The sequence below is a fragment of the Physcomitrium patens genome, chromosome 11, assembly GCF_059467195.1.
Source record: "Physcomitrium patens ecotype Gransden chromosome 11, ASM5946719v1, whole genome shotgun sequence".
Classification (NCBI taxonomy): Eukaryota; Viridiplantae; Streptophyta; class Bryopsida; order Funariales; family Funariaceae; genus Physcomitrium; species Physcomitrium patens.
The window spans coordinates 16,500,225-16,524,477 of NC_143420.1; the positions used below are offsets into that span (position 1 = coordinate 16,500,225).

The window sequence follows — 24,253 nt, forward strand, 5'->3', positions numbered from 1 at the left end:
TACGAAGCCATGCAGTCAGTGGGTACGGGCGGGCGTGCGAAGGGGGGTGGGGGAAAGGCGGGCCTGGGGGGGAGGTAGTGCTGGTGGTGAGGAGGGACGGAGAAGGAACAAGGGCGAGAGGGAGGGAGGGAGCCCGCACAGGGCCACACAGGGCCGCACAAAGGGCAGGCCGAATTCGGGCCCGAAGTAGCCCCCCCTTTGTGGGTGGGTTGGTGGGTAGGAGGATGAATAAAGGGGCCGAAGGGGGATGGATGAAAGGGGGACAGGGGATGTCATGGGAAAGCCCAACAATGCTGGTCGCAGGGGCATCTCAGTCCGCACTTTGCTCCCCCCCGTGGGGGACGGGGAACGAGGAGGTTGGGGGCAAGATGGAGAAGAGGAAGGAAAAGAAAAAGAGGAGGAGGCAAAGCAGGCACCCCCCCCCTTACTTCTCTGGGGGCCCTCTCTTTCTCTGTTGTTCCTCCTCCTCCCCTGCCCTTTCTTTTGCATGCCTTTTCTTTTCCTTGGTCTCTTCTTCTTCTTCTTCTTCTTCTTCATGACCCCCCCCCCCTTTATTTCCGATGGGTACCCGTGCCCGTGCCCGGCACGCTTTGTTTCTTTCTCTTTCTCTCTCTTCAGATTCTCATTCTCTCTGTCTCTCTCTGTGTGTATTCTTTTTCTCCGCCCTTTGCTCATCTCCTTGGGGCTTTTCTGCTTTCTCTTCGGTGCCCCTCGCTCTTCTTCTGAATCCTCTCTTCCTCTTCTCCCTCCTTCTCCTCTTGCTCCTTCTCGGCTTCTGTCTGTCTGTCTTGTGGACATGGGGTGAGGCGACTGGCAGCGTGTGCGCGTTGGGGATGTTTCTTTCCCACCTTTGTAGAGAGGGAGGGAGGGAGCGAAAGCGAGAAAGAGAGAGAGAGTGAGTGAGTGGGAGGGAGGGGTGTTGTGGGGTTAAGGAGAGGAGGGCTAGCAGTGAGGAGGAGGAGGAGGAGGCTGGTTTGACGTGGAAGGAGAGGGAAAATCTGGGATGGTGCGAGGTGATGGTGGGTCGAATCGCTGAGATCACAGTCTTGTTTTGCAGAGGAGATGGGTGGTAGGTTTATTTGATTGTGGAGTGTCGCGGTGAGATTGAGCCAGGGATGCTTGGTGGTGGTGGTAGTAGGGGTGGTGGCATCTTCGACAAAGGAGTGGAGGTTACAGGGAAGGAGTTTGACTGGAGAGGTAGCTTAGTATGCAACCGACGTGGTGCGCAGTGAAAGATATTCCGGTGGGGTTTTGGGAATCTAATTCGTTAAGGAGGGTGAATTCTGAAATGGAAGAGCCATAGCTGGGTTTCTTTTTCTGGTGAAAGCCAAGCTAACTATTCTTTAGTATGATTCGTGTTTTAATTGCAATGGAAGCGGGTGTTCTCAATCAAAGGTCGTCGCGAATGCTCTTGGGTTTGTGAGTCGCATTCCTCCTCCGAAGTACGTCTCGAACACTTGTATTTTTTTATTTTTTCATTTGTTCATTTTTATGTTTATGTATGCATGTGTGTACGCGTGTGTCGTGTTTGTGAAACAATAACTAAGTGTGCAAAATGGTTTTAGTCGATGACGCGGATGATTTGTAGCATTTTCACTGATGTGATTTAGGACTCTTTGCCGCCATTCTCGTGGCTTTCCTGATGTTTCTAGTGTAAATCGAGTTTTATACTTTTGGTCGTGCAACTTGAACCTATGCCTTGTTTTACCTTTTTCATGATTTTCATTTGTCTTCCATTCCCAGTTATTGTTTTATCTCCTCTTATTACAGTTTTATGATAGAATCTTTCTCCCAGCGAACTGTCAATAATTTGGTTTTAGCGATGTCACCACTACCTACGTGCTTCTCCTTCTCGGGATGTCACCACTACCTACGCATGTGGCTGTAACCTTCTGCGTGTCACGTTTCTTTGGGCCTCTAATTATCACCTTCACGAAGTTCTGTGGTCTCTTGATTGGTGGAATACAATCGTTTAACTCGGTTGTTTTCTTTTGGTTGAGAAGTGATGGTAGCCCTGTTTGGCTTTTGCTTCGTTGTCAGGTGTGAAAACGTGCTCTAACATGTAGGTGAAATCTTGGAAAAGTTTGAAATGGAGTTTGGACTGAGAAATTTGAGCAGAACTACTTGGTTGACCATGAGTGCCGAATGATCACATCGCTCGGCTGTCGTAGTCGATGCGAGAATGATGCCAGTTGATAGCTAAATTTAACGAAAACACAACTTTTTCTACTTGGGTAACGTTCTGATCTTGCTCGAGTGTGTTGGCAGAGATTTGAGAACGTCTACTGCCTGGCAGCATATCGTAGAAGTCCCTCATTTAGACCTGTTCCAGTACGTCGCTACATCAAAAGCGTAGCTTATGGCTGGTTCTCCCATGACAACTTTATCAATTGGAGGGATGTCACCTAGTAATGGTGTAAGAGAGCACCATAGTTATGAAACGATGCTCAGATTGAAAAGCTACGTTCCGGAGCTATATCCCACCGACCATCTTCACGATGGCACTTCCACAGGCGAGGTGGAAGCGTCTAATGGAGTTTTAAGTGGAAGTCATAACTCGAGCAAGGGTTTGAAGAGAAAGAGACCGGAACATCCTGGAGCACAGTCAGCTCCTGTGTATGATGGCGGGGAGGCTAAGATTGTATTGGGTCTGGGCCAAGTTGACGATTCCAGCAGCATGGATGAGGACTCTGGTGTTGTTCTTGGGTTGGGCCAGTCAGACACTAGAGATTACTCGGGAAATCTTTCAGGAAGTGCGAACTTTTGTAGGAGTATGGGTGGGGATGAAACAGTCCACAGTGGAAGCGCCGTCGCGGAGATGCTTTTGGCAAGGGGTCAGGGTCAAGGGCTGAACCGTATAGAACCCGGTGCCCTTCTCCGTTTGAACAGCATGGGAGATCTACATTCGGGGGCTGCTGGAACTGGAAGTCAAGGTTGGCACGGGGATGCTCGGCGATATAACAGCCACTCTGAAAATCAGGTTGGATCACACCTGGGATTATCTCCCTCTTGTCCTGGTTACGCTGGCTCGTCAAATGGTCGGAAGTTCGGAAGCGATGATGGGCTGCTTTTAGGACTCGGTCAAGGGGCTAAGGCTCACCTTGGCAGTAGCGGACATTTTCCTGTTGTCGACGAAGGGTCTAGTACAGCTCGGTTAACTTATGGCGGCTACATGCCATCACTTCTGATGGGTAGCCAAATCTATCCCACAGTGGCTTCTGATCGGCACCGTAGTGATGCCCGCGGTAAAGGGCGCAGCGAGGACGAAATAGTCGAGCACGACCTTCTGATGAGCCTACGTGCAACTGCAAGCGGTGGGACAACATCTACCAGTGGTGCTTCTGGCTCTGATCGAGTCCCAAAAGTGTGTAAATTTAGGGGATGTGGTAAGGGTCCGAGAGGAGCTTCCGGCCTATGCATCGCGCATGGGGGCGGGCGGAGGTCAGTATCTATACTTAACATTGAACCTGGGTGTTCAAAATATTGTCTTACATTTGTGCGTCACCACTAGTACTCATGATGAAAGTTCAGGATTATTTACCCTTAACTTATTTAGTCGTTTGGGTCTCTGATTTATCGACAACGTATGTCCAAACCCTGGGTACATAGCCTATACGACTTGTAGATTTATCTTTCTCACTTGATTTTTAGGAGTAATTATCGTACTTGCATCGAATTCTGCGTGAATGGGTCAGTAAATTTGTGGTATATCGACTTATTTGAGAAGAAGTCTTCAAACGTGTAGTTAGAGGTACATGCTCTTGGCGTGATGGTTTTTCCGATTCATTCCAGTTGAATTAAAGGAAAGTGTACATTGCATACATAATATCATGCAAATGAAACTAAATGTCACTCTGATTACCTCAAGTGCAGGTGCCAAAAGCATGGGTGCAATAAGGGTGCAGAAGGACGCACGGTGTACTGCAAAGCGCACGGAGGCGGCAGAAGATGTCAAAATTTGGGATGTACGAAAAGCGCTGAAGGCAAAACTGATTACTGCATAGGACACGGTGGTGGCCGCCGCTGTAGCTTTCAAGGCTGTGACAAGGCTGCTCGTGGTCGCTCAGGTCTGTGCATCCGTCATGGTGGTGGGAAGCGCTGCCAGATTGAGGGGTGCACCAAAAGCGCCGAAGGATACTCTGGGTTGTGCATTTCACATGGCGGTGGACGAAGGTGATTTATTTCCACATTGGAACATTGTTGATACCAGGGTGATGTATGAAAGGGTAGTGTTAACTTTGCGATTATAATGCAGTGGGCAGGACTAGCTCGTTCCACCGAGTTACGGTCGGTTGCGTAGCATCCCTCTTATGGTGGTTTGCTTTTTGAAATATTGTAGGGACTGTCGTCTTTTATCGTCTTTATTGACGCTCCAATGCCGTTCCCTCCCATTGCAGTGGGAAGTTAGGGTTTCAATGACAAGTTGATAGATATACTTTGCCTACTACAGGTGTCAATTTGCCGGTTGCACTAAAGGAGCCCAAGGCAGCACTATGTTCTGCAAAGCCCATGGAGGTGGAAAGCGTTGCATTATACAGGATTGTAACAAGGGTGCTGAGGGAAGCACTCCACTCTGCAAAGGCCATGGAGGTGGGAAACGTTGTGCTTTTGATGGTGGTGGGATCTGTACCAAAAGCGTGCACGGAGGAACCCTCTACTGTGTTGCTCATGGAGGTGGGAAACGCTGTGCTGTGGAAGGCTGCGGAAAAAGTGCGCGGGGCCGAACAGATTTCTGCGTTCGACATGGAGGTGGAAAACGGTGCAAGATCGAGGGATGTGGAAAGAGCGCACAGGGTAGCACAGATTTTTGCAAGGCTCATGGAGGTGGTAAACGATGTCAGTGGGGAGCTGAGGGTTCCAACTTTGGTGACCTCTTGAAAGACAAAAATGGAGAGCCCGTTTCTGGGTCTCCTTGTGACAAATTTGCTCGAGGCAAGACTGGTCTTTGTGCAGCTCACAGTGCTTTAGTTACTGATCGACAGGTACACGGTGGGAGTGTAATTGGAAGTGCAATTGCCCCTGGATTGGCCCCTGGTCTATTTCGAGGTTTAGTAGCTGGTGCAGGGCAGAGCCGTCCTAGCGGTTTGGCTACCACAAGTACAACTGCAGAGACGGCTGCAACTGGTGGTAGCAGACCTGTCGGAAGTGTTTCCGCTGAAATGAGGAGTGGAGCATCAGAGACTCCAGATGCATCAAGTACTGTTGCTACACGTGTGGTGCATTCAGTGTCTCGCTTTTAATTGCGCTCATTCTCTACCATGTTTCAACTAGCTAATTTTTTGGACCTCGTTGGTTTTTTCGGCAGGCTCTGATGCACCCTCAAATTCTGCTCGAGCTCCAATTGGAATTTGGGTTCAAAGGGGTTCAGCACTTTCCAGAAGTTCTATGTCACAAGGGTTTTCTGGTAGCATGGATACTACAAATCCTTCCATGGTTAGCGACGCCTCGGGCACTGTGCATGGTCCTTATCGTGGCGGTATACTGGGTACTTCTCAAGGTGGCAACCAGCTTGGTGACGGGAGGAATTTGAATGCATCTGGAAATCCTGGCGTTGGTGGACTTGCTGATTCCACTGCTGAATTGGATTTGAATCCTAGAGCCCCAGAGACTACTATGCAGCCAACACCTTCGTCACTTCCTTTTCACCAACCCCTCATTCCTCCTCAGGTGATGTGCACTTTTCCATTGTGAGAGGCGTTTCTTTATTTAATGTCGATATTAGCATTGTGCTTATTATGGTGACTCCAGCAGTTCTTGTGTTCCGGATGTTATGGTGCTAATTTCTGATGTGGATGGCTTCCAGGTTTTGGTGCCTTTATCAATGCAAAAAGACATACATTTGTCCAACAAGTCTAGGAACGGGCGGCCACCTCGGCCGCAACTCTCAGATGCTGATGAAGGAGTGTTCAACATGGGTTTGTTGTCACTACCCGAGGGGAGAGTTCACGGAGGTGGGCTTATGCCGTCGCTTTCTGGGAGCCGTGTTCATGGAGGAAAGCTAACGCCTGCTGTCCCTGAAGGCCGAGTGCATGGAGGTGGTGTCATGGACAACGTAGGTGACGATTCTCGTCATCGTGTAGACGCGTTCAATTTCAGGATGGATTCTTCCAGAACTCCCACGTATAATATGCGGTATCCAGTTCATGGACACTCAATTCCAGGGTCCTGTGCATCGGACAATGGATTGCTACGACCTGATTTGAGTCTGGAGAGAAATAACTCTTTGGGCATTGATGTTGGGCAGTTCTTGGCAACTGGGGTTGACTTGAATTGACCTTCACATTAGCGATGTGGAGATTCTGGATGCTTGACGATTTGCAACATGCTAACAACACTTTAGAGTGATGAGTCTTGTGGCCAGGACGATTTGGGTGATGAAATGGTGGTATATTTCTTTTGTGAGTTTGAGAGACCTTTGGCGTGCAAGGCGTTGGGGTTGGGTGGGGATTAGGCTAGTAGTAAATAGAGTTTGTTTAGAGTTATGTTGAGTTTGACAGTGGTAGTGGGAATCCTAAGACGTCGGTTACGCCTGGTGATACAGAGATGCATCAGTGTGAGATGTTGGCCACGCTGGTCCTGTTAGCCTTCCCTACTTAACAATATCGTCTCTTTGTTATCATGTCTTAAGCTAAGTCCAACTTCAATTGTTGAGCTTCGTCTGCGCTGGCATTTGAGTCCACCATGAATTCAAAAAGGTGGATCTAAAGAGGAGGCAACAGCAAAGGCTCTAACTTCGGCCTTCATCTGGTTTCAATTCCATTATGCAGTGTAATGACAAGCAAATGACAAGGTGAACATTATTTAGATGAAGGATTCGGTATCATTCCTCTGTAGCAGGATGCAAGTGGATAGAGCAGATGGGTCTTGTACATTCAACTAGGGTTATATTGTAATTTGGACGAGCTGGTATGTGGCTCTATTTGTAATTTATGATGGATGAAGGATTTAATTACATTCTGATGTGTTTCTTTGGGCCATGGCCCAATTATATTGGTCTAGCAAGTGTATCTTCATTTTTAACAGTCTTTCCAGGAATCTGTAAACTATGTTAATTTAACTTGATACTACAAAATAAAGAATTGCTTTGAAAACTGAAACATTTGTTTTGCAGGCATATCTTATATGTATCTATTGCTGCTGAGGACTTTCATGTGAGTGTTTAGAAGGAATTGATGTTGGGCCTCGAGTGGAATTGTTCAGTAGATGTTGCCTGTCTTATATACATACATATGTGTTTTTGCAGTTCATGGAAGTATGTGATTTGAATTACATAAGCTTGATTTTGAACCTTTACTCATGTTGCATACAACTTCAATTAGGTATTTTTAAAATAGTGAGAAATTTATGAAACACGAAATAGTACAGCACTGATTTTGGCGTATTATCCATGTGACCCTATGTACAAATGCCAAAAACCATTTAACAAATATTCATTAAAATTTTGAAATGTAATATCTTTACCTCAACAAGACCCTTACTTAAATCTGATTTGGTTTGAATATTAGTAAATAAAACTGTTCATACAGAAAGTAACAAAGAAATATATTTCCTTGCAAAGGCAAAATAAGCTTTCATTAACATACCAAATTCCAAATGTTAATCATTTGAACTAAGATTAATTATAATAAACTGCATGGTATTTGTGCCACCCTCAGTACTATAAATACGGTATTACTGTAATTTACATGACTGCATTAAAACTTACATAAAAATAAGTAAAATTTGAATAATTTAAAAATAAACGTTTATCCATCCACTGCTTTAAGATAATAGTTGATATAATTATACATAAAGATATGAAAATCTTATTAAATAATACAAAAACATTCTAAAATGTTTTTTAAACATTTCTAAAAGAAAAAGAAAAACCAAATCAAATCAAATCAAAAAATAAGAACAAGTTTGAAATGTTTTTCAATGTCTTAGATGTTCCAAAAAAATAAGATCTATGGTAATTTGAAAAGATGGTTGTTATTTGTTTTTCTTGTTTCTTTTCTGCGTTTGTTTTTTTGTTAGAGAGGTTTTCTGGTTAGTTTCAATAAAACATGCTGACCAATAGTTTCATGATTTAACAAAGGCAGTAGGAACACATATGTTCAAGTTGTAATTCTTATTCACAATTTTCCAAACTACACAGAAATGGAAATAAAACATAAGCAGAAAGTAAATTTTTAATGTAATTGGGAACTTCATAGAGACTCTCCCTGTGAGCATATTTCCCATGTGCAAGTCTAAATTATTATTATGATATGCATATTACATGCAAATTTAAAGTTCCCCAAATGTACCTCATCTTAAAGTCATGAATGAAGAGATTTGTGACAAATAGGTTTTAGATGATGTAACTACCCTAGTCCAACACTAATTCAAAATAAGCATGAATTGGATCCCACACCCCCTTTTGTTTCAACCTGATAACAAGCCCATATGTCAAGCTTGGCAGCAAAGACCACCATACTTAAATCTACTATTAAGTGTACAGGAAGTATATTTTCAATTTCAAAAGAAAATGAGCTACACAATATGTATGACCTTCTGCACTTTAAAATGCATGTATATATCATTCCTGTGGAAAGGCAATAAAATGTCTAGATTGAACTGTGAGTAACATTATTAAGTAATGCTGATCATACACATCCACTTGGATCATGTTTCTGGATCATGGACCAGTGGTTTCCCAAGTCCCCCACTCCGTCCACAACAAAACCCATCCCTAGTTATGAACAGCATTTTCATGGGCTGCTACTTTGAACCTTCCAAAAAATAACAAACAAAGTGGAGTAGATTGCCAGAACCCATACTCCCTCAGTAAATAAGTGTTTTCTGGTATTTGAAGTCTGGCTGGTTGGATCTACCCAAGCTGAAGTAAGTTGTGGAGTTTTTGCACTGGGGGAACTCAAGGCCTTTGTTCTTGCTGGTCTGGGGCTCTCCACCTCCTCTGAGTCTGACCTGCTTAGAGTCTTCTCTACTTCCTGATTGCAAGTCCACGAGCTCCTTTGATCTGATCAGTAAATTTCCATGCTCATTGGTGTCAAGAACAACTTGAGACTTGTCAGTCTTCATCATGACAATGTTTACTCAATCACCCAAAAATAGATGCTTCATATACTGAAGGAAACATGTTGAAAACATGTAGACATTGTGTAAACCATGGCATCAGAACATGATTTAAGAGTTTCCAAATATCAGGTATTTGGTGAACAGATCTTGGCTTAAAATTAGGTTTTGGTTAGGTTAGGACAGGCTCCCCCTGATGGTAAGTGGTAATTTCAGTACAGATACAAAGTAGTGTGTGACCATGTACTTCAAATGTAAACCACGAAACTATTTCAGACTTAATTCTGAAATGAATTAGGCTCTCTTTGCTTTGCAAGCAATAATCTCATAAAGCTGCAGGGAAATATAAACATGGAAGGAGGAAGCTCAAGGCAGATGGCTGCTTTTATATCTCTGAGAGTAAGGGCTCAAATACCTGTCATTCCATCCCCCACCCCCAATGACACACACTGTGTCATGGCAGGTGCAGTCACTCATCCAACAGCCATTTTATACAATTAATTACAGAGAACATGACACATGCACAACAGAAATATTTCAGGGTTACCATCCTCTACCTGGATGTAACAGTCAAAGGAACATCATTAACTTGATCATACTAATAAAGCAATTCAAATTGAGTTCAAAACTTTCCATTCAGAAAGGATAATATGTTGTAATGGTGAACTCATCACAATAATCCTTTTCAAAACCTAGAGTCTTATGGGAATGAGTCACAACTACCTTCTCCCTTGCAGAGGAGAACTCAGTTTATACCCTTCTCAATTCTAGTTCATGTTGGATTTTTAGACTTCAACTAGCTATTCATTACTAATAGAATAATGAAGTAGTGAGAGGAAGGTCCCAATTAATTTCCTTTTCAACTAGGTGAAGCTCTCCTGAGGACTGAAACATTTGGGAAAAAACAGGAAGAAAAGCCCCACTTGACCAGACAGTGGGTATAGTGGGTAGGTGCAAAACATTGACCAGATTTCAAGATTATGCATTGAAAATTTACATATCCAAATGCACTAGGAAAATCATGCTAATCGGTAGATTGATAAAGCTTGAGGACATGTTTGACATGTTCTTCCTCACACAATGGTCCCAGGTCTGGAATGGCAGGTGTTTGTGTTGCTATATTTAGACTTAACCTGCTCTGAAAAGAGACTAGGTTGTAATAAATTTCCCATTACTCTACCCTCTTTACTCCTATCCTCTTCTTGAGAACCATGTCTGCAAAGCAGAGACTTGGAGCTCCCTGAGGTGACTAAGTAATCAATCACAAAATTGAACCTTTTAAGGTTATGCATGAGTTGTGACATGAACTTTGTCAGCAACATGGGGTCCCACACTACAGATGGTGCTGAGTAGTTGGGACTTACCAAAGCATGATTAGGAACCTGGTAAAATAAATTGTAGTAGAAGTTCATGTTTTCACGCAGTGTTCTCTCACAGGATTTTAGTGAGAGGAAAATAAGAGTAATCAGACGCCGTCCAATATTCAAAAGAATGAGAATTGCGAGGATGCGCGGGTTCATGAGACACAAATGGACGAGACAGTAACGATGCTGAACAGATGAGGGATTATATCTTACTTGCTGTTATTTGCCCGCTTCTTGTAGGGAGGTGGTTCGCCAGGCTTGTAGGTACCTACTGTACTCTTCGGTGAGAGCTCGGGAAGTGCTCGATGGCTCTTTGCCCCTTTCAAACTTTTAGTAGATTTTTGACAGTATGCCTGCAGTTGGATAGTGTCACCGAAGTAAGCATGTAACCTTGTGTTGTAGGGCTCAGGGCTTAGAGTCAGGTGTACCGCCCATGGTGGAGCATGTTTGAGAAAAATCCATTCTCTATTTGGTTTCCTTGGATCAATACTTGATCGCTTAAAGACTCCCATTAGCTAAAATAAGGCCTCAATCCTGGATTTGAAAAGAAAAGACACTAATTGAGGATATACAGGCTTCTACTGCTTTTCAGCAAGTACTCCTGACGTCTGCACTATTCGTCTTGTAGCTCCTTCATGTTTCAAACTGATGAAATTACTATCCAGGAACAATATTGGCTACTTAAAGAGTTCAAAAGGAAGGAAACCGCATTCTACACGATTCGTCAACCGTCGAAATTAAAATTTTAACTTATTCAAGTGTAAAAAATTAAAATTGTTTCCAAGTGTCTAACTTTTTGGGTTACAGGCAGGATGACAAGGGGGATGACGCTGGTACCACAGCAGAAAGTATTATATTGCTGGCATACCTTTGGAGTCTGCAGTCGCTGATTGTTCTTGAAATTGGAGCTGCCATTGTTTTGACCAAGCAGTTTCGGAGAAAGCGTAGGATTGTTGTAGCTGCTTTTGATGGGTGGTAAAGCATGGCCAAACTCCATGCAAGCCTCCTCAGAGTTGTCTCTTTGTGTAGGACCTACTTCAGGAGCCACATAATTGGAAACTGCTGATCCTGAGGTGTATGTGGCCGGACTATGCATGTCTGCAAAATTGGAGAGAGGGGTCGAGTCTCCCTCTTGAAATATATCCCTCTCATCCTGCATGCGACGTGCATTCTTAAATAAGTCTCACGTTTCTTAGAAGTGTTTTTCGAAAGCAATTCGTCTTTGTTGCAACAACAACGATGTCCAAGCAGTTTTCACCTCCTTGGCAGACTTGGAGGTGCTGCTCATGTTTGGGAGCTGCAAGACACTGGCCATGGACTGTGGAGAACTGCTAGAGCTCAGACTTTGGTTGTTGGGAACCCTTTCGTTGATACTAACCTTCACTATGTCTCGCTGCTTTGTATTCTCGTGAGGCACCACCCTGCCAGCCACATTTCAATTCCCCCAAGCGTTCCATTGAGTCATACGTCACAAAATTCTCACAAGAAACCTTGCTGTGTCTACAAAAAGAAAACTGTGTCAGAATAATGCATATTAACATCTAAAAACGTCTCTCAAGAAATGATGCTTCTAAAGAAAAACAAAAAATAAATAGAAATAAAAACCTCAGACTATTTCGACATTTAGAGAATGAGTCTCAAGGAGGTCGCATCAAATTAGGATCCAAGCTGGAGAAAAATAAACTTAATTTTTGCATCTACATTCAAATGCGATGTCAAGTAATTCATAACTCACCGAGGGGATGGGCGTACGCTATGATTGCGATTTGCGTTGTGGAATGCTTGTTGTAACTTGTCTTTTTCTCGTAAGTCTTTAAAGTAGATGTGCCTTAGTGCTTGCCTGGCAGACAATCTGCAGTATTGAAAGTAAAAAGTGAGAGCTCATTGCACTTCTTAACTCACTTAACCTTCACAAAAGCTTGTAGGACGCCATTGTCACAGGAACTTTAATGGAAAACTACCGGTCGTCAGGATTGTATGCCAGCAGCTTGGTGAGGAGATCCACGCATGAAGCTGAGGCATGTGGGACCAGCCGAGCGATGCCTGTCCCATCCTGCTGAGAGAACTTAAAATCCGCATGTTGTGACCTCCTGCTAAAAGCGCCCACTTAAGCTTTGTTATTACTTGAAACGTCTTGATTTGACAATGCCTTATCTCGCCATCAAATACATAAGTTGCAGCAACTTGCCTTTTCATCTTCTCCAGCAACTGCTGCGGTGGTGTCCCGAGTATCTTGTGTATCTTCTGGATCTGATCTAACTCGTTGTTGCCTGAAATGTCCACCAGCGTTAAAGATGGCAACTTGCGTAGGAGACCATAAAAAGCATGCTTAGGAGATGAATAAAAACAATACGTGCAATTTGAGATAGCGATCTTCATGTGTACATATTTATCAATGTAAGACTTCTTCCATCAGAAAATAGACTGCAATGCCTACGGAGGAATTGAGTTAATGCTTGTTAAAGATATAGTCAGTCAAAATAATGTACCTGGGAAGAGGGGGAAGAGGCTGACAATCTCAAAGAAGACGCATCCCACACCCCACATGTCCATCTTATAGTTATAATATCCGTCCGTCAGCAAGCATTCTGGTGCTCGGTACCTTCATCCATTCCCAATTATATTACGTTACTAAAGTTCAAAATTAATTGCTGATCTTCTTAAGAGTGCTAGAACTAAATCTTGTGCATCACTATTCACAATATTGAGGATAGCCAGCTTGAAATCGTATGCTTCTACTTGTGAAAATCTTGATTTTTGGATGGAACTATTTTAGGTATATTTTCCATCGCGCACCACATGATATTTTGTCTACGACATTTCGTTACCGAGAAACATACTAAGAGATGTAACAAGATCAAGTCTGAAAATCTATCTAAAATAGTTACCAAGATCAAGTCTGAAAATCTTCTTTCGGGTGGTAGAGGATGTCTGAAGTTAGGCATTTTTTCATTTACCGTGCGAAGGAAGAAAATGTAGAAAAAATATTTACCAACGTGTGGAGATGTACTCCGTGTAAGGCTGCTTTGAATACACCCCGCGACAACTTCCGAAGTCCGCAAGCTACCCACACCCTCATAACACTGACAGCATAAGCTTCTTTATGCTCTAAGAAGAGAAAACGAGAAGAACCAACTCATAGTTATGCCATCTGTCACACTAAAAATTAAGATCTGAATGCATTGTAGCGGGAAGCTTTGATGCCAAAAACATGATCTGAATGCTTTTCGGAAAGCATTGTTGCGGAAAAGTTATGAACATTTTCACGATTAAAAGGTAAATTTTTGACTTTTTCAACAGAACGATCTTCAGTAACAACCAACACACACAGAAGAGTGAACACAATGATCACCGTGGAGACAGCATTGAGAGCACCCAGGTTGTAGTATCTTTTCAATATCTAGAATGTCTCAAATTAACTCAGTGACATGATGTCTGCACGATGAATGCAGGTAAAGTAATGCACCTTGAGCACTTCTTCCATGATAAGTATATTTTCTGGTTTTATGTCCCGGTGAAATATGCCATTCCTGTGCATATGATCCATCGCTGCCCAACCACCAGCGAAGGCACATAACTCAAACTTCATTAAATTCGCATTCATAGAGTTTCTTCAGAAGGGCTTCGTGCCGTGTTGAGTTTTACAAATCGAATGGGACAGATTAAGGTGGAAGATAAGCCTGGCTCACAGGGGGTTGTTTTTCAAAGTTCATTTGCTTCAGTGCAATAAGTATTTGTGTGTGTTTTCTATGTAGAGTGCAGGACATTGCAGTTATCAGCTGAGGAGCACGACCAAACCTTTCATTAGCTGATACATGTAACTTTTTATCCGATCTTCGGCCACATAATTGCGTCGTCCTCGAATGAGCTCGTATATGTTCATGTCCATAAGCTCGAACACCAGAGCGAGTCTCCCTGTTGGCTGGTCGCTGCGATTATAAACAAAGGTTTTATTAGTTTCTGCAAGTTTAAGTGGTACGTTATCGTTTCTTCATTATTTATTTATTTTCTGTTCGTTTGTCGTCTTCTTTTCCTTTTCTTTTTTTATGTGTGATTTGGAGGGGGGGGGGATAGAGGGGTGTTGGGAACATGTTCTGAGGAGAAGTAACGTCGTTTAGGCAAGTTCTAATGTTTTCTGATAAATATCGAATGGTCTTCAAAGCAATCGAAGGTATTTGCTGGTGTAACTTATTCCTGATCCTTTTGAAATTAAGCTTTTGGTTAATATTCCCTTTCTGATATAATTTTAAACCAAGCATGTCAATGCAAGGGAGCTTGAAATCGTACTAAAGGACTTCGAGAAGTTTGACAACATTGGGATGAGGAGAGAGCCTCTGCAATGCCTGAATCTCCCGTAAGCTGGTCACCTGGCCACAGACAACCTCCATGTTACATTCGAAACCCTATCAATTTGTAAAGATCGAAAACCAAATAAAGTGACAACCTTCTCTTGATGCACGTTTCCATGCAAACTGGACTTCACAAGTCCAGTAGGACATGCAGATAAGCTTCAGCTTTTTGGTGAAACAAATGGGGATGATCTAAGCCTACTAAGAAAAATGTAAGATTCAATCTGTGACAGATGACCCGGTGGCTGCCATGATACCATATTTATCACACTCCTGGAAAAAGGCAACACAGTGATGCAATGTAAATTCCATGTACCTGACGTAATCAGATTCCCCTCCTCGACGGATGAATTAAACATGGACTAGTTAAGTACACACCTGGTCTATACTGTTGAAGTTGCTTTTCATACACTTGATGGCAACATATTTGCTTGTCTTGATACATTGAGCTTTTAACACCTCTGAAAATGTGCCTTCGCCTTTCTTTGCTAGCATACGATATTCTGTTCGACAGCCACCATTCACCAAAAAAATAACTTAATAGAAGTTACATCAAACCCTCATTTCTTTGAAACACGCAAGCTCGATCTTAATCAAAGCTACGAAACTTCTCAAGTAATGGTGAGAACTTAGTTTTCATTTGTAATGTCTTTAAAGAGTTTGAGGAATTAGTCAGTAAAGATTGGTATTTTCACAACTCTTCGCCTAAGCAGTGCAGTTCGTGAAGAGAACCACAAGATAATGATGTTTCTCAGGCCTCAAGCTTGATGAAACCTTCATGCATAGTAGCTACACGGTCACCTACACCTATAGTGCATTGATTACATTGGGATAATGTAATTCAACGCACTGTTAGTTAAACTGCTGGGAGTGCAAATCTTGATCATGTTCTTGATCACAGGGCTGTGGTCCAGTCGGCACATGTTGATGCTTCCTCTACATATTTTTAAAATAATTTCCACATGCTTTCATAGACAAAGCTTCGCCATGGGAATTTGAATAAGGGAGAGGATGTTCCTTCACAAACGAGACCTTATAAGAACTTTTTTAGGAAAATTTTCCTTTTCAGATCTGATAGGTCTCAAACCAGCCCTTGACAGTGAGTTTCAAGCCAAAAACTTGCCCATGATTGAACCTCTCAGTACTAACATCCGCTGGACTTACAATCATCACTTGTAAAGGGGTGCATCAAATTTCCATTACTGTGCATTGTGCTTCCGTTGGAATAAGGGAGATATTTGTCGATGCCCAAGGTTGCTGCAGCAGAAGGGCTCCGAAAGGGATTCGAGGAAGATCAGCCTGGACATGGCGCTCCGCACGCACTGCACTCTCACATCCCCAAATCGCTCCCTTTGTCACCCTCAAATGCTTCATAGCCTGTCTCTTCGCCTCATGCCCCCTGACCGTAGATATAATTCGAAACCCTACAAACACAAACACACAAACAAGCAACATACCATCTTTCTTATATACTGCAAAATTCCAGACAAGACGTACAGGAGATAAAAATTTCAAATAAATAACACTCGCTCCCTCCCCTTCCCTTCAATGGCAGAGCAATCACAGTCTCCTCTATCTTGAGACATAATTTACTGGTTTCCATGGATCTACGGAATGTATTCACCATCCTTACGGATTTTCTCCAAAGCACATAACCAGAAGAACGATGAAATATATTCCGAGATTTCATGAGGACAAGTGAATTATGTCACTTAGCAATCAAACCCCTGATAAAAAGTCGACGTCATTGCTACGGAGGTACAATGTGAGTGATTGTATCTCAATTAGCACACTATTGTGGCATCATTTACGCGATCACAACAAGAATACCGATACGAAAACGCACTAAATCCACGGAAAATATTGCTTAAAATTTGAAACAAATAGAAATGTTAGACTCACGACAATAACACCCAGGAATAGGAGAACAACCTTGGATAAGAGTAAGGCGGAAGGGTGAAGCAAAACGATACTTCACTTAAGTTAGAGAAGAGTTGCTGGAGAAGAGAGAGGCAAAGAGCATGGGGTATGTACATTTCCAGGGAGTGTTCTAAAGCGGTTAACCATCAGGATGGATCCGATGAAATGAACAGCGTTGGATTAAAAAAAAAAAATAAGCTATTTGTTGATTAGTGCCATGGTTAGTGACTTCTCACCGGAACTAAACCCGCTCGGTTGCGACGTCCGTCAATTCCGAACAACATCGTCTCCGCATCATCGACTCTTCCCGCTCCTGCAAGGAACTAACCACTTCTCTTTTCCTTTTTGCACCTCCCCTTGCCATCTCTCTCTCTCTCTCTCTCTCTCTCTCCATTCCTTGTGCCTCTCCACTGCCAGCACTTCTTCAACAATGCAGTCTCCATGGAGTGTTCTGGTACTTCCTGGCCACGCCTTCCTCGCCATCTCTCTGCAAGCCATGCGTTGTCTATGCGATATGTAAGATTGCAGGCACCGAAAAGTCCATCACTACTCTCTCTCTCTCGCTCAAAGTATCTCCATCCATAGTATCAGTCATAACAAGTTCTAATTCTCTTCCGCGTCCATAATTCTCTTCAGCACTGGTGCAACGCGACGATGAAGCGGAGGGGTGCAAGGGAGCTATGGAAGGCAACAAATTATTCCGCAACAGTGGCGATGCAAAGCTGATCACACAGAGCAACGCCGAGGTGAAACTTCAATTGACGGGCACTCTCCTCAACCCCCTAATGGATGGATGAATTATTGGATTAATGTTTGGAATAGTGGATGGATGGATGGAGTGATGGATATATAATTTTCCGTCGACGTTGGATGTGTTCGTTCATCTTTCATCCATATCTCTGTTACAAGACTTCTTCCTGCAGTTTTGTTGATGCTGATTCCGGATTACCCATAAATTGTTCTAAAAATAAAGTTTTTTATTTTATCTTAGCTAGCACACAGAAAAATAGGAATAAACTACGATCACAATAGTATTTAAAACAAACTGAAACCATGTAATCTAATTATTTTGGGTAAAATCATATGTGCACATAATATTTAATAACAATTAGTTGTCAATGTACCTTTTTCATTTCCATGATTTTTATTATTTATACCACAAATGATCTAAAACTATATTACAATGAAAATAGATTAATGTATGGTTCTCTGTCCATTTACAGACAGAGATAAGGTGGTGACCAATACGCATATTTGATTCATATATTGTTTATTCAGCATTGTTGGTAAAAACTTCACAAAGACTGAGAACACGAATCTTAGAATTGCTTCAAAGCTATGAATTAAATTCAAACATGTGTTTTCATAAATAAGTAAACAAAAAATAAAATAGGCATGGAACAACACAAATCTTTACTTCCATTTCATAACATAATTCCACTTTAAAGATATCTACCATTACGATTTGTGATTGAAGTGAATAGATTTTTACTTCAGTCACAAATGAATAAAATACAATCCTCTCTGTTAATTCTAAAGATCCTGATGACGATTGTCGAAAAAAACATAGAAATGAAAAATATTTAGATAATTGTGAAACCATTATGAGACATGGAGCACCACAACAACAATCATGCGAAGAAAAGGTGGAAACGAGTTCCATGTTGAGAATCAAATGACATTTTTGCAGTATGAAATGATCGAGAATATCCTTCCATCACTTTTGAAATGGATTCCATCACAACTGCACCAGCTTCCACATGTCTCAACACAATCCACATGGGATTCTCATACGAACTTTGAACCAAACTCATTTACTTTTATAGCCATCATTCTCGATAAAGATGGCCCATCCCAATCAAGGTGCCACAGTGCCAGAGGGTATGAGGGCAATAAATATTCTCCTAGATATTTCGACTCAGGAATGTGACTGGTAACCAAGCAACATCAACCTGGATTAAATAAAAATCACATTTCAATCTCAGAGGTAAGCTTCAATATAAAAAAATGGACCAAAAAAAAAATTAAAGCTGCACGTCTTCAAAGCTGTTTTGAAGTTTGACAGTGTGAAAACTAGCAGCTGCGTTACAGTATGCAGAAACTAATATAGAAAAAATAATACGTAGCAACCAACATTTCCAGAAGCCGCTGCTCAACACACTAGCCATCTACAGAAGGGGAGCGTAACGACTGTTCGTACCCATTGATTATAATCTAGAATAGTCTCAACCACATCTTGGTTCACGTCAGCAACTCTTCAGCTGTTACCCCGGGAGACTAAGTGGGACGACAATCAAGACACGAATCTGGTCATAGTAACGTCCATTTACATCAAATTTGATTGTCTTGTATTGTAAACCACCTTCAACATGCAGGATGTGATAACGCTGCGAGGATCACACACCTAATCCATGATATCATTCCAGCTCGATTAGTGCTCCTGGACCACACTCTCCGTCTAGCAGCTCTCAGGTACAGACATGTCCGTCCATTAAGAATGGAGCAATCAGACTAAGAGTCAACGCATGTAACTCTTAGAACAGCTTGGGCAGTAGCAGCTGGAAGACTTTTAAAACAATACTGCTCCCAATGGTCTTGCTTTGATGTTGGAACTTCACTTTCTGGAAAGTTTGAAATTGTGATCTCAGGGGAATTTCTGCAATATATTACATGCAAGTAAAGTAACAATTTACGAGAGGCATCTCGAGCTTCTGGGAGCCTGTCATTCAACTGCGCAGCGGCAATCTTTAATAAAGACTCAAGTCCAATTTGGTCGATGTCCTCAACCCCCTGTCATCATACACAACGGTTTTCAGATACGATAATATACATACATTATCAACTAAAAAACGTCAGACGCACAATTCTACATTCACTTAAAGATACAACCCTATTCGACCCTAGATAAAGCAGAGAAACACATTAGGCATAACTGTTCAGATGGTGAACGACATTTTTTGAGATATTCATTATAAAGAGCACCATGAGCAAGTGGGTTCGTACCAGCCTTGTCGCCGAATTGTAAACACACACAGATGCTTTAGCCCGTATTTTTGGATTGTTGTGCTTAACGTATGGCTGCAACTTTTGCAACATAGGTTGAGGAGGAATCCAAAGGGTCATAACTTCAAGAGTTCTCTCAGCTTCTTCGCAAACAAATCGTTTGTCTTGTGACGCCTTTAATAGGAGTTGCAACAACTGTAGAGACACTTGCTCATGTCAAACTTCGTAGTGAGCTTAGCAGCCACATAACCGGCAAAATCCAGACCCATAAATACATCTAGATGTTTCCTGTGACGAAAACTAAAGTAGAGCGAAATAAATTAAAATAAGTGTACACAATCTCAAACCCCATTAAGACCCGAAAAACACCCAGGGGTCATAAAAAGCCTGCACTAATCGCAATTTAAGAGATCGAGATACGAAGGAAGCAATTAAAATGAAAGATAATGATCAGCATTTTTGCAGGTTCTGGAGAAAGAGAGCTTGAAGCATGCAAGTACCAAAGGATCCAGAATATCAAGCAAGTGCTCGTGGTAGCTCTTGAAAATATCTGCACACGCCATAATTGCCGTCTTACACAGGGCGCTCCGCGGATTCTTCACGGATTTAGTCACCAGCTGTACAACTCCACCTCTGGCAGCGCAGAACTTAAATTTTTTAAAAAAAAATACAATCGAACGAAGGATTGCTAAGATGGTTTGGGAAGACTACACGTCTTTACGTAACCACAAGTTAATTTCGAAAATGGAGCTCTAAAAAGTAGCACACAACGTCAGAAACCTGCACAAAACAGAAATGCGCTTCAAGAATTACACCAACAGATGAACCAGTCACATAACGGCATAGGAACTCTTCAGACTTTAAAAAGGAAATCGAGCTCACAATATAGGCTGCATCAACTCCGCGTGAAAGATGGCCAGTTGCCGAACATTGGTAAGAGCCTCTAAGACCACTAACCAATCTTTTGAATCGAGTCTTTCCAGCAGAGTCTAGAAGATGACAACAGGTCATTAGATTATCGCTAGCACATCCAGCGCACTCAGGTAGCTAGCAGCTACAAAAGGAGTCAAGGTGAATGTGCCATGTGCAAAAAAATTGAAGAGGACGGCTAGACCTAACAACCAATTGCCTTAATACATGTAAGATAAACGAACAGCGAATGGAACTACATTTGAGAAAGACAATCTCACTGTGACAAAACGCACAAACGTGTCTGCAGACAAACATACGAAACCACGACACAAGAGCCAGAGAAGGCGATGCTCGGTTTCGAAAGAGCTACTGCTACATGTTGTCCAAAACTCCACAATCCACATCGTTGAAAATCAAGCAGAGTGATTTGACGATTAGCTCTGGGATACTAAACGTGCGACGATGCACGAACGGGAGGAAAAGGAAAGAACACTTACTTCAAGTTGAGTGTCAACGTCACTCAAGTCTTTCAAATTCTCGGACAAAACATACTCCACCTCAGCCAATACTGGTTCAGCTGAGGATTCAGCAGAAGGCGCGGGGGTTGACTTCAAGGTAGTGGCCATCTCCTTTTCATTGGTAGAATCCGACTTGGCTAACATCGTTCAATGCTACAGAAACGCACTCAAACTCCCCCGTCCTGAGCGCAATGTCGGGCAGAGACGACCCTGTGCTACCTAATCAAGCATGGCAGCTGCAAATCGTCACACACGACACACACACACACACTCCGCCTTAATCGTTTGAAAATGATGACAGTGCTTGTTAACTACCCGCTGCACAGTAATGGAGAACTACCTACGCACAAAAAAAAGCTGACTAGCGACATGTACTTTCACCAGCACAGGACAACATTCTGACAACTATCATTACTCAACCAAGCTCAAACAAAATATACTAATTCATGCAAGAAGGCTCAAAGGATGTTTGCGAGGAACGTGAAGGGGAGGGGAAGAGCTTGCGGACCTGAGGATGAAGCGCGAAGACGTTCCGACGGCAGCAGAGAAGAACACGCAAACTCAACAACTGGAGCAACCCTAGCAAACGTATGCACACATCATGCGAAAGAGCATCGAGAAGAAACAGCAAAAGTATCGACGGCGAAAAGGAGAAGAAAGGCCACAATCGATGCGAGGGGGGCGGTAGAGTTGGACCAAGGGGTCAGCAAGCGAACAAGGGAATAATAATAATTATAATAAGAAGAATAAGAAGAATAATAAAAATAAAAGAGGCGAAGTGACAACAGCAGCAGCCTCTCCGCGGCAATTTTGAATTATTAATCTAGGTGGACTGACTTCCTCTGTTCCCCGAGTTCCCTTCCTTCGTTCTCTTGTTCCCTTGCCGCTGTTCCCTTTCCATGGATGACGACGCTTTTCTAGGAACATTCCTCGTTCCCACGGAGGAGACCCGGTCCTCATCCTAAATTATTCAGTTTCATCCGACGGATTTCATGGAACGCCACATTAATTGAAGGAAGCAAACAAAATAAACTAACAACTGTATGAACTCAAATGTGGACCTAAAAATGAGGAATGGTGAAGAGGGAAGAAGGGGATGGATGTGATTGTTGTGACAGCCAATCCGATGTGATTGGCAAGGGAGCAAGCTGTCAGCAAACGAAGACACACGCTCCACCAAAGGTGCTCATGAGTCCACAAACAGGGCTCAACTTGGAGACGGCGCGAGATGGCAATGGGATGAATCCCACCCAATATAGTATAACTACACTGGAAACGTAGAGCACTTGTGTACCCCAATACCTGCCAAGGCCCTTGTTCCATGCGGTTTTGTCTTAAAATATTGGAATGGGCAACGTTCTCACTAGCCCTACAAATTAGGTTCTCGTACTGTCCTATTGGCTAGCACTGGATTTGTGTTGAGCCCATTTCTTATCTCTACAAATGGTTGTTGTTACTAAAATCCCCCTTTGTTGTATTTTTTATTAGTTATGGTTTGATGAAAATCAAAAATCAAAAATCATGTATTTTTTTACTTTTAGAATATTTGAAATACAACCACGTTGAACTAAAAGATATCGAACCATAGAGATATTTTTTCTGAGGAATTGGTTCCCTTTACTATTTTTGTTTTGAAAATATAAATCTCATTCTTGGTGATGTGCGGCATTCTCCCACAAAAAAAGGTTTCACTCATTAATAACAATGAAAAAAAATACCCAATTATCATTTAGATTTGAGTTTTTTGAATGATGCAGATTTGAAGATTGTATGAAATTATACACTTCACAATTTTGCAAGAGATATGATTATATTTTCAGATACTTAAATTCCCATGAATAAACTGTGGGAGTACTTTTGAAGATAATTAGAAATTCAAAATTGTAATACTCAAGCAATTATTAAGTATGTAAAGAGATAAAATCCAAACATTCAATCAAATATAGTACTTGATAACAAAAAATTAAGTACTCAAAAATCCAAAAATCCAAACCAAAAATAGAAGCTTTTTTTTGCTTTTAATAATCTTGATGATAACTAACTAACTAACTACACACACACACACACACATATGTATATATATATATATATATATATATTCATGAATAGATAAATATACTTGAAAATGAATCCACTTTCAGAGCTAACAAGTTACAATTTCATAGCATTATAGAAGATTTCTTTAAAATATACAAATAATGATAATAATGTCTTAATAACTTCTCATAGCTTTTTTAACATAAATATACAGCATCTATTATTATTTTTGGTTATAGATTAGGATTCTACTAAAATATTCAAACATATTTATTAGTTGTAAAAAAAATTACAAAAGCAAAAAAAATTTTAAAAATCTTTCAATGATTTATAACTATTATATCTTTCAAAACATTTAATAGAGTGTGTTAAATCCTAGGTGTGTAAAGACATATATAATCAAGTGCAAATAACAAAAAACAAACATAGCTCAAAATTTCTAATAATTTCCAAATATCAATATGTTGTACATATTTACCAAGAATTTTAAAATTTCAAACTGCCAAAGTTGATTTTGTTAAATTCAATTCAAATTTTATTTGAGTTGTGTAGGAATCCAATGTTTTTATTAGAAAATTGTTAAATTTACCCAATTATTTACTAAATTGACCCACCCATCCTAACCATTATCTCAAAATTCTCCACTATCACATCTGCATTGGTCAAAAACCAATAAAAGGGTCCTCAACCGATGACCATAGGTGGGTTGATTTAGTAAATGCATGGGTAAACTTAACAATTTTATTGATTTATTTGATTTTTTAGTTTTTTTTGTCAATACGTGTTTGAAACTTGAAAGGTTTGGGAAAAAGGAAAAGGAAAATAAGATAAAAAATAATGAGAAAAAAAATCCATTTATATATGTATTGATGAAAAACTACAAGGACAAATTACACACGCTGAAACGGGGCAAGTGTGAACAAACGAATGAAAAACATCCACGCACATATAGAGGCGCAGCGCCAGGAAGACACCCCACCAAGGCACGGCACACTGAGTTACCGTCCACTGCAAACAAAGCAAGACCAGTTAAGTAAACCCGCTAAACCCTCAAAAACCGGGACGGAAAACGAACTCTATTCACACTGGCATG

At 41.7% G+C, this 24,253-nt stretch overlaps 3 protein-coding genes across 11 annotated transcripts; 1 reads left to right on the forward strand and 2 right to left on the reverse strand.

Moving 5' to 3' along the window:
• The first annotated feature begins 700 nt into the window (after positions 1-700).
• On the forward strand, positions 701-6,988 carry LOC112288617 (uncharacterized). Its single transcript, XM_024532997.3, has 6 exons — positions 701-1,442; positions 2,269-3,441; positions 3,874-4,173; positions 4,451-5,196; positions 5,306-5,667; positions 5,804-6,988. The coding sequence occupies exons 2-6, from the start codon at positions 2,360-2,362 to the stop codon at positions 6,272-6,274; spliced, it is 2,961 nt and encodes a 986-aa protein (XP_024388765.1). The 5' UTR covers positions 701-1,442; positions 2,269-2,359; the 3' UTR covers positions 6,275-6,988.
• A 1,601-nt stretch (positions 6,989-8,589) lies between these two features.
• On the reverse strand, positions 8,590-17,426 carry LOC112288784 (uncharacterized). Of its 8 annotated transcripts, none has more exons than XM_090254466.1 (15): positions 16,927-17,426; positions 15,974-16,194; positions 15,149-15,273; positions 14,709-14,788; positions 14,220-14,350; positions 13,888-13,970; positions 13,414-13,484; positions 12,911-13,023; positions 12,610-12,691; positions 12,383-12,511; positions 12,157-12,273; positions 11,800-11,842; positions 11,290-11,574; positions 10,635-10,774; positions 8,590-9,001 (listed from the first exon to the last, which is right to left on the reverse strand). In XM_090254466.1, exons 2-15 carry the CDS (start codon positions 15,978-15,980, stop codon positions 8,806-8,808), a joined length of 1,602 nt encoding a protein of 533 aa, XP_090110592.1. In that variant the 5' UTR covers positions 15,981-16,194; positions 16,927-17,426; the 3' UTR covers positions 8,590-8,805. The 8 variants fall into 8 exon arrangements, 7 of the variants coding, with proteins under 7 accessions (XP_090110592.1, XP_090110591.1, XP_024389105.1 ...); XM_090254465.1 differs by having other exon boundaries at positions 11,680-11,842; XM_024533337.3 differs by having other exon boundaries at positions 11,680-11,842; positions 15,935-16,194; positions 16,927-17,392.
• Positions 17,427-18,617: 1,191 nt separating this feature from the next.
• LOC112288785 (uncharacterized) lies at positions 18,618-21,844 on the reverse strand. 2 transcript variants are annotated; one of them, XM_024533342.3, is made up of 6 exons: positions 21,632-21,844; positions 21,103-21,342; positions 20,576-20,682; positions 20,194-20,326; positions 19,694-19,888; positions 18,618-19,480 (listed from the first exon to the last, which is right to left on the reverse strand). In XM_024533342.3, exons 2-6 carry the CDS (start codon positions 21,265-21,267, stop codon positions 19,202-19,204), a joined length of 879 nt encoding a protein of 292 aa, XP_024389110.1. In that variant the 5' UTR covers positions 21,268-21,342; positions 21,632-21,844; the 3' UTR covers positions 18,618-19,201. The 2 variants fall into 2 exon arrangements, with proteins under 2 accessions (XP_024389110.1, XP_024389109.1); XM_024533341.3 differs by having other exon boundaries at positions 21,103-21,359; positions 21,632-21,841.
• Between the last annotated feature and the right edge of the window lie 2,409 nt (positions 21,845-24,253).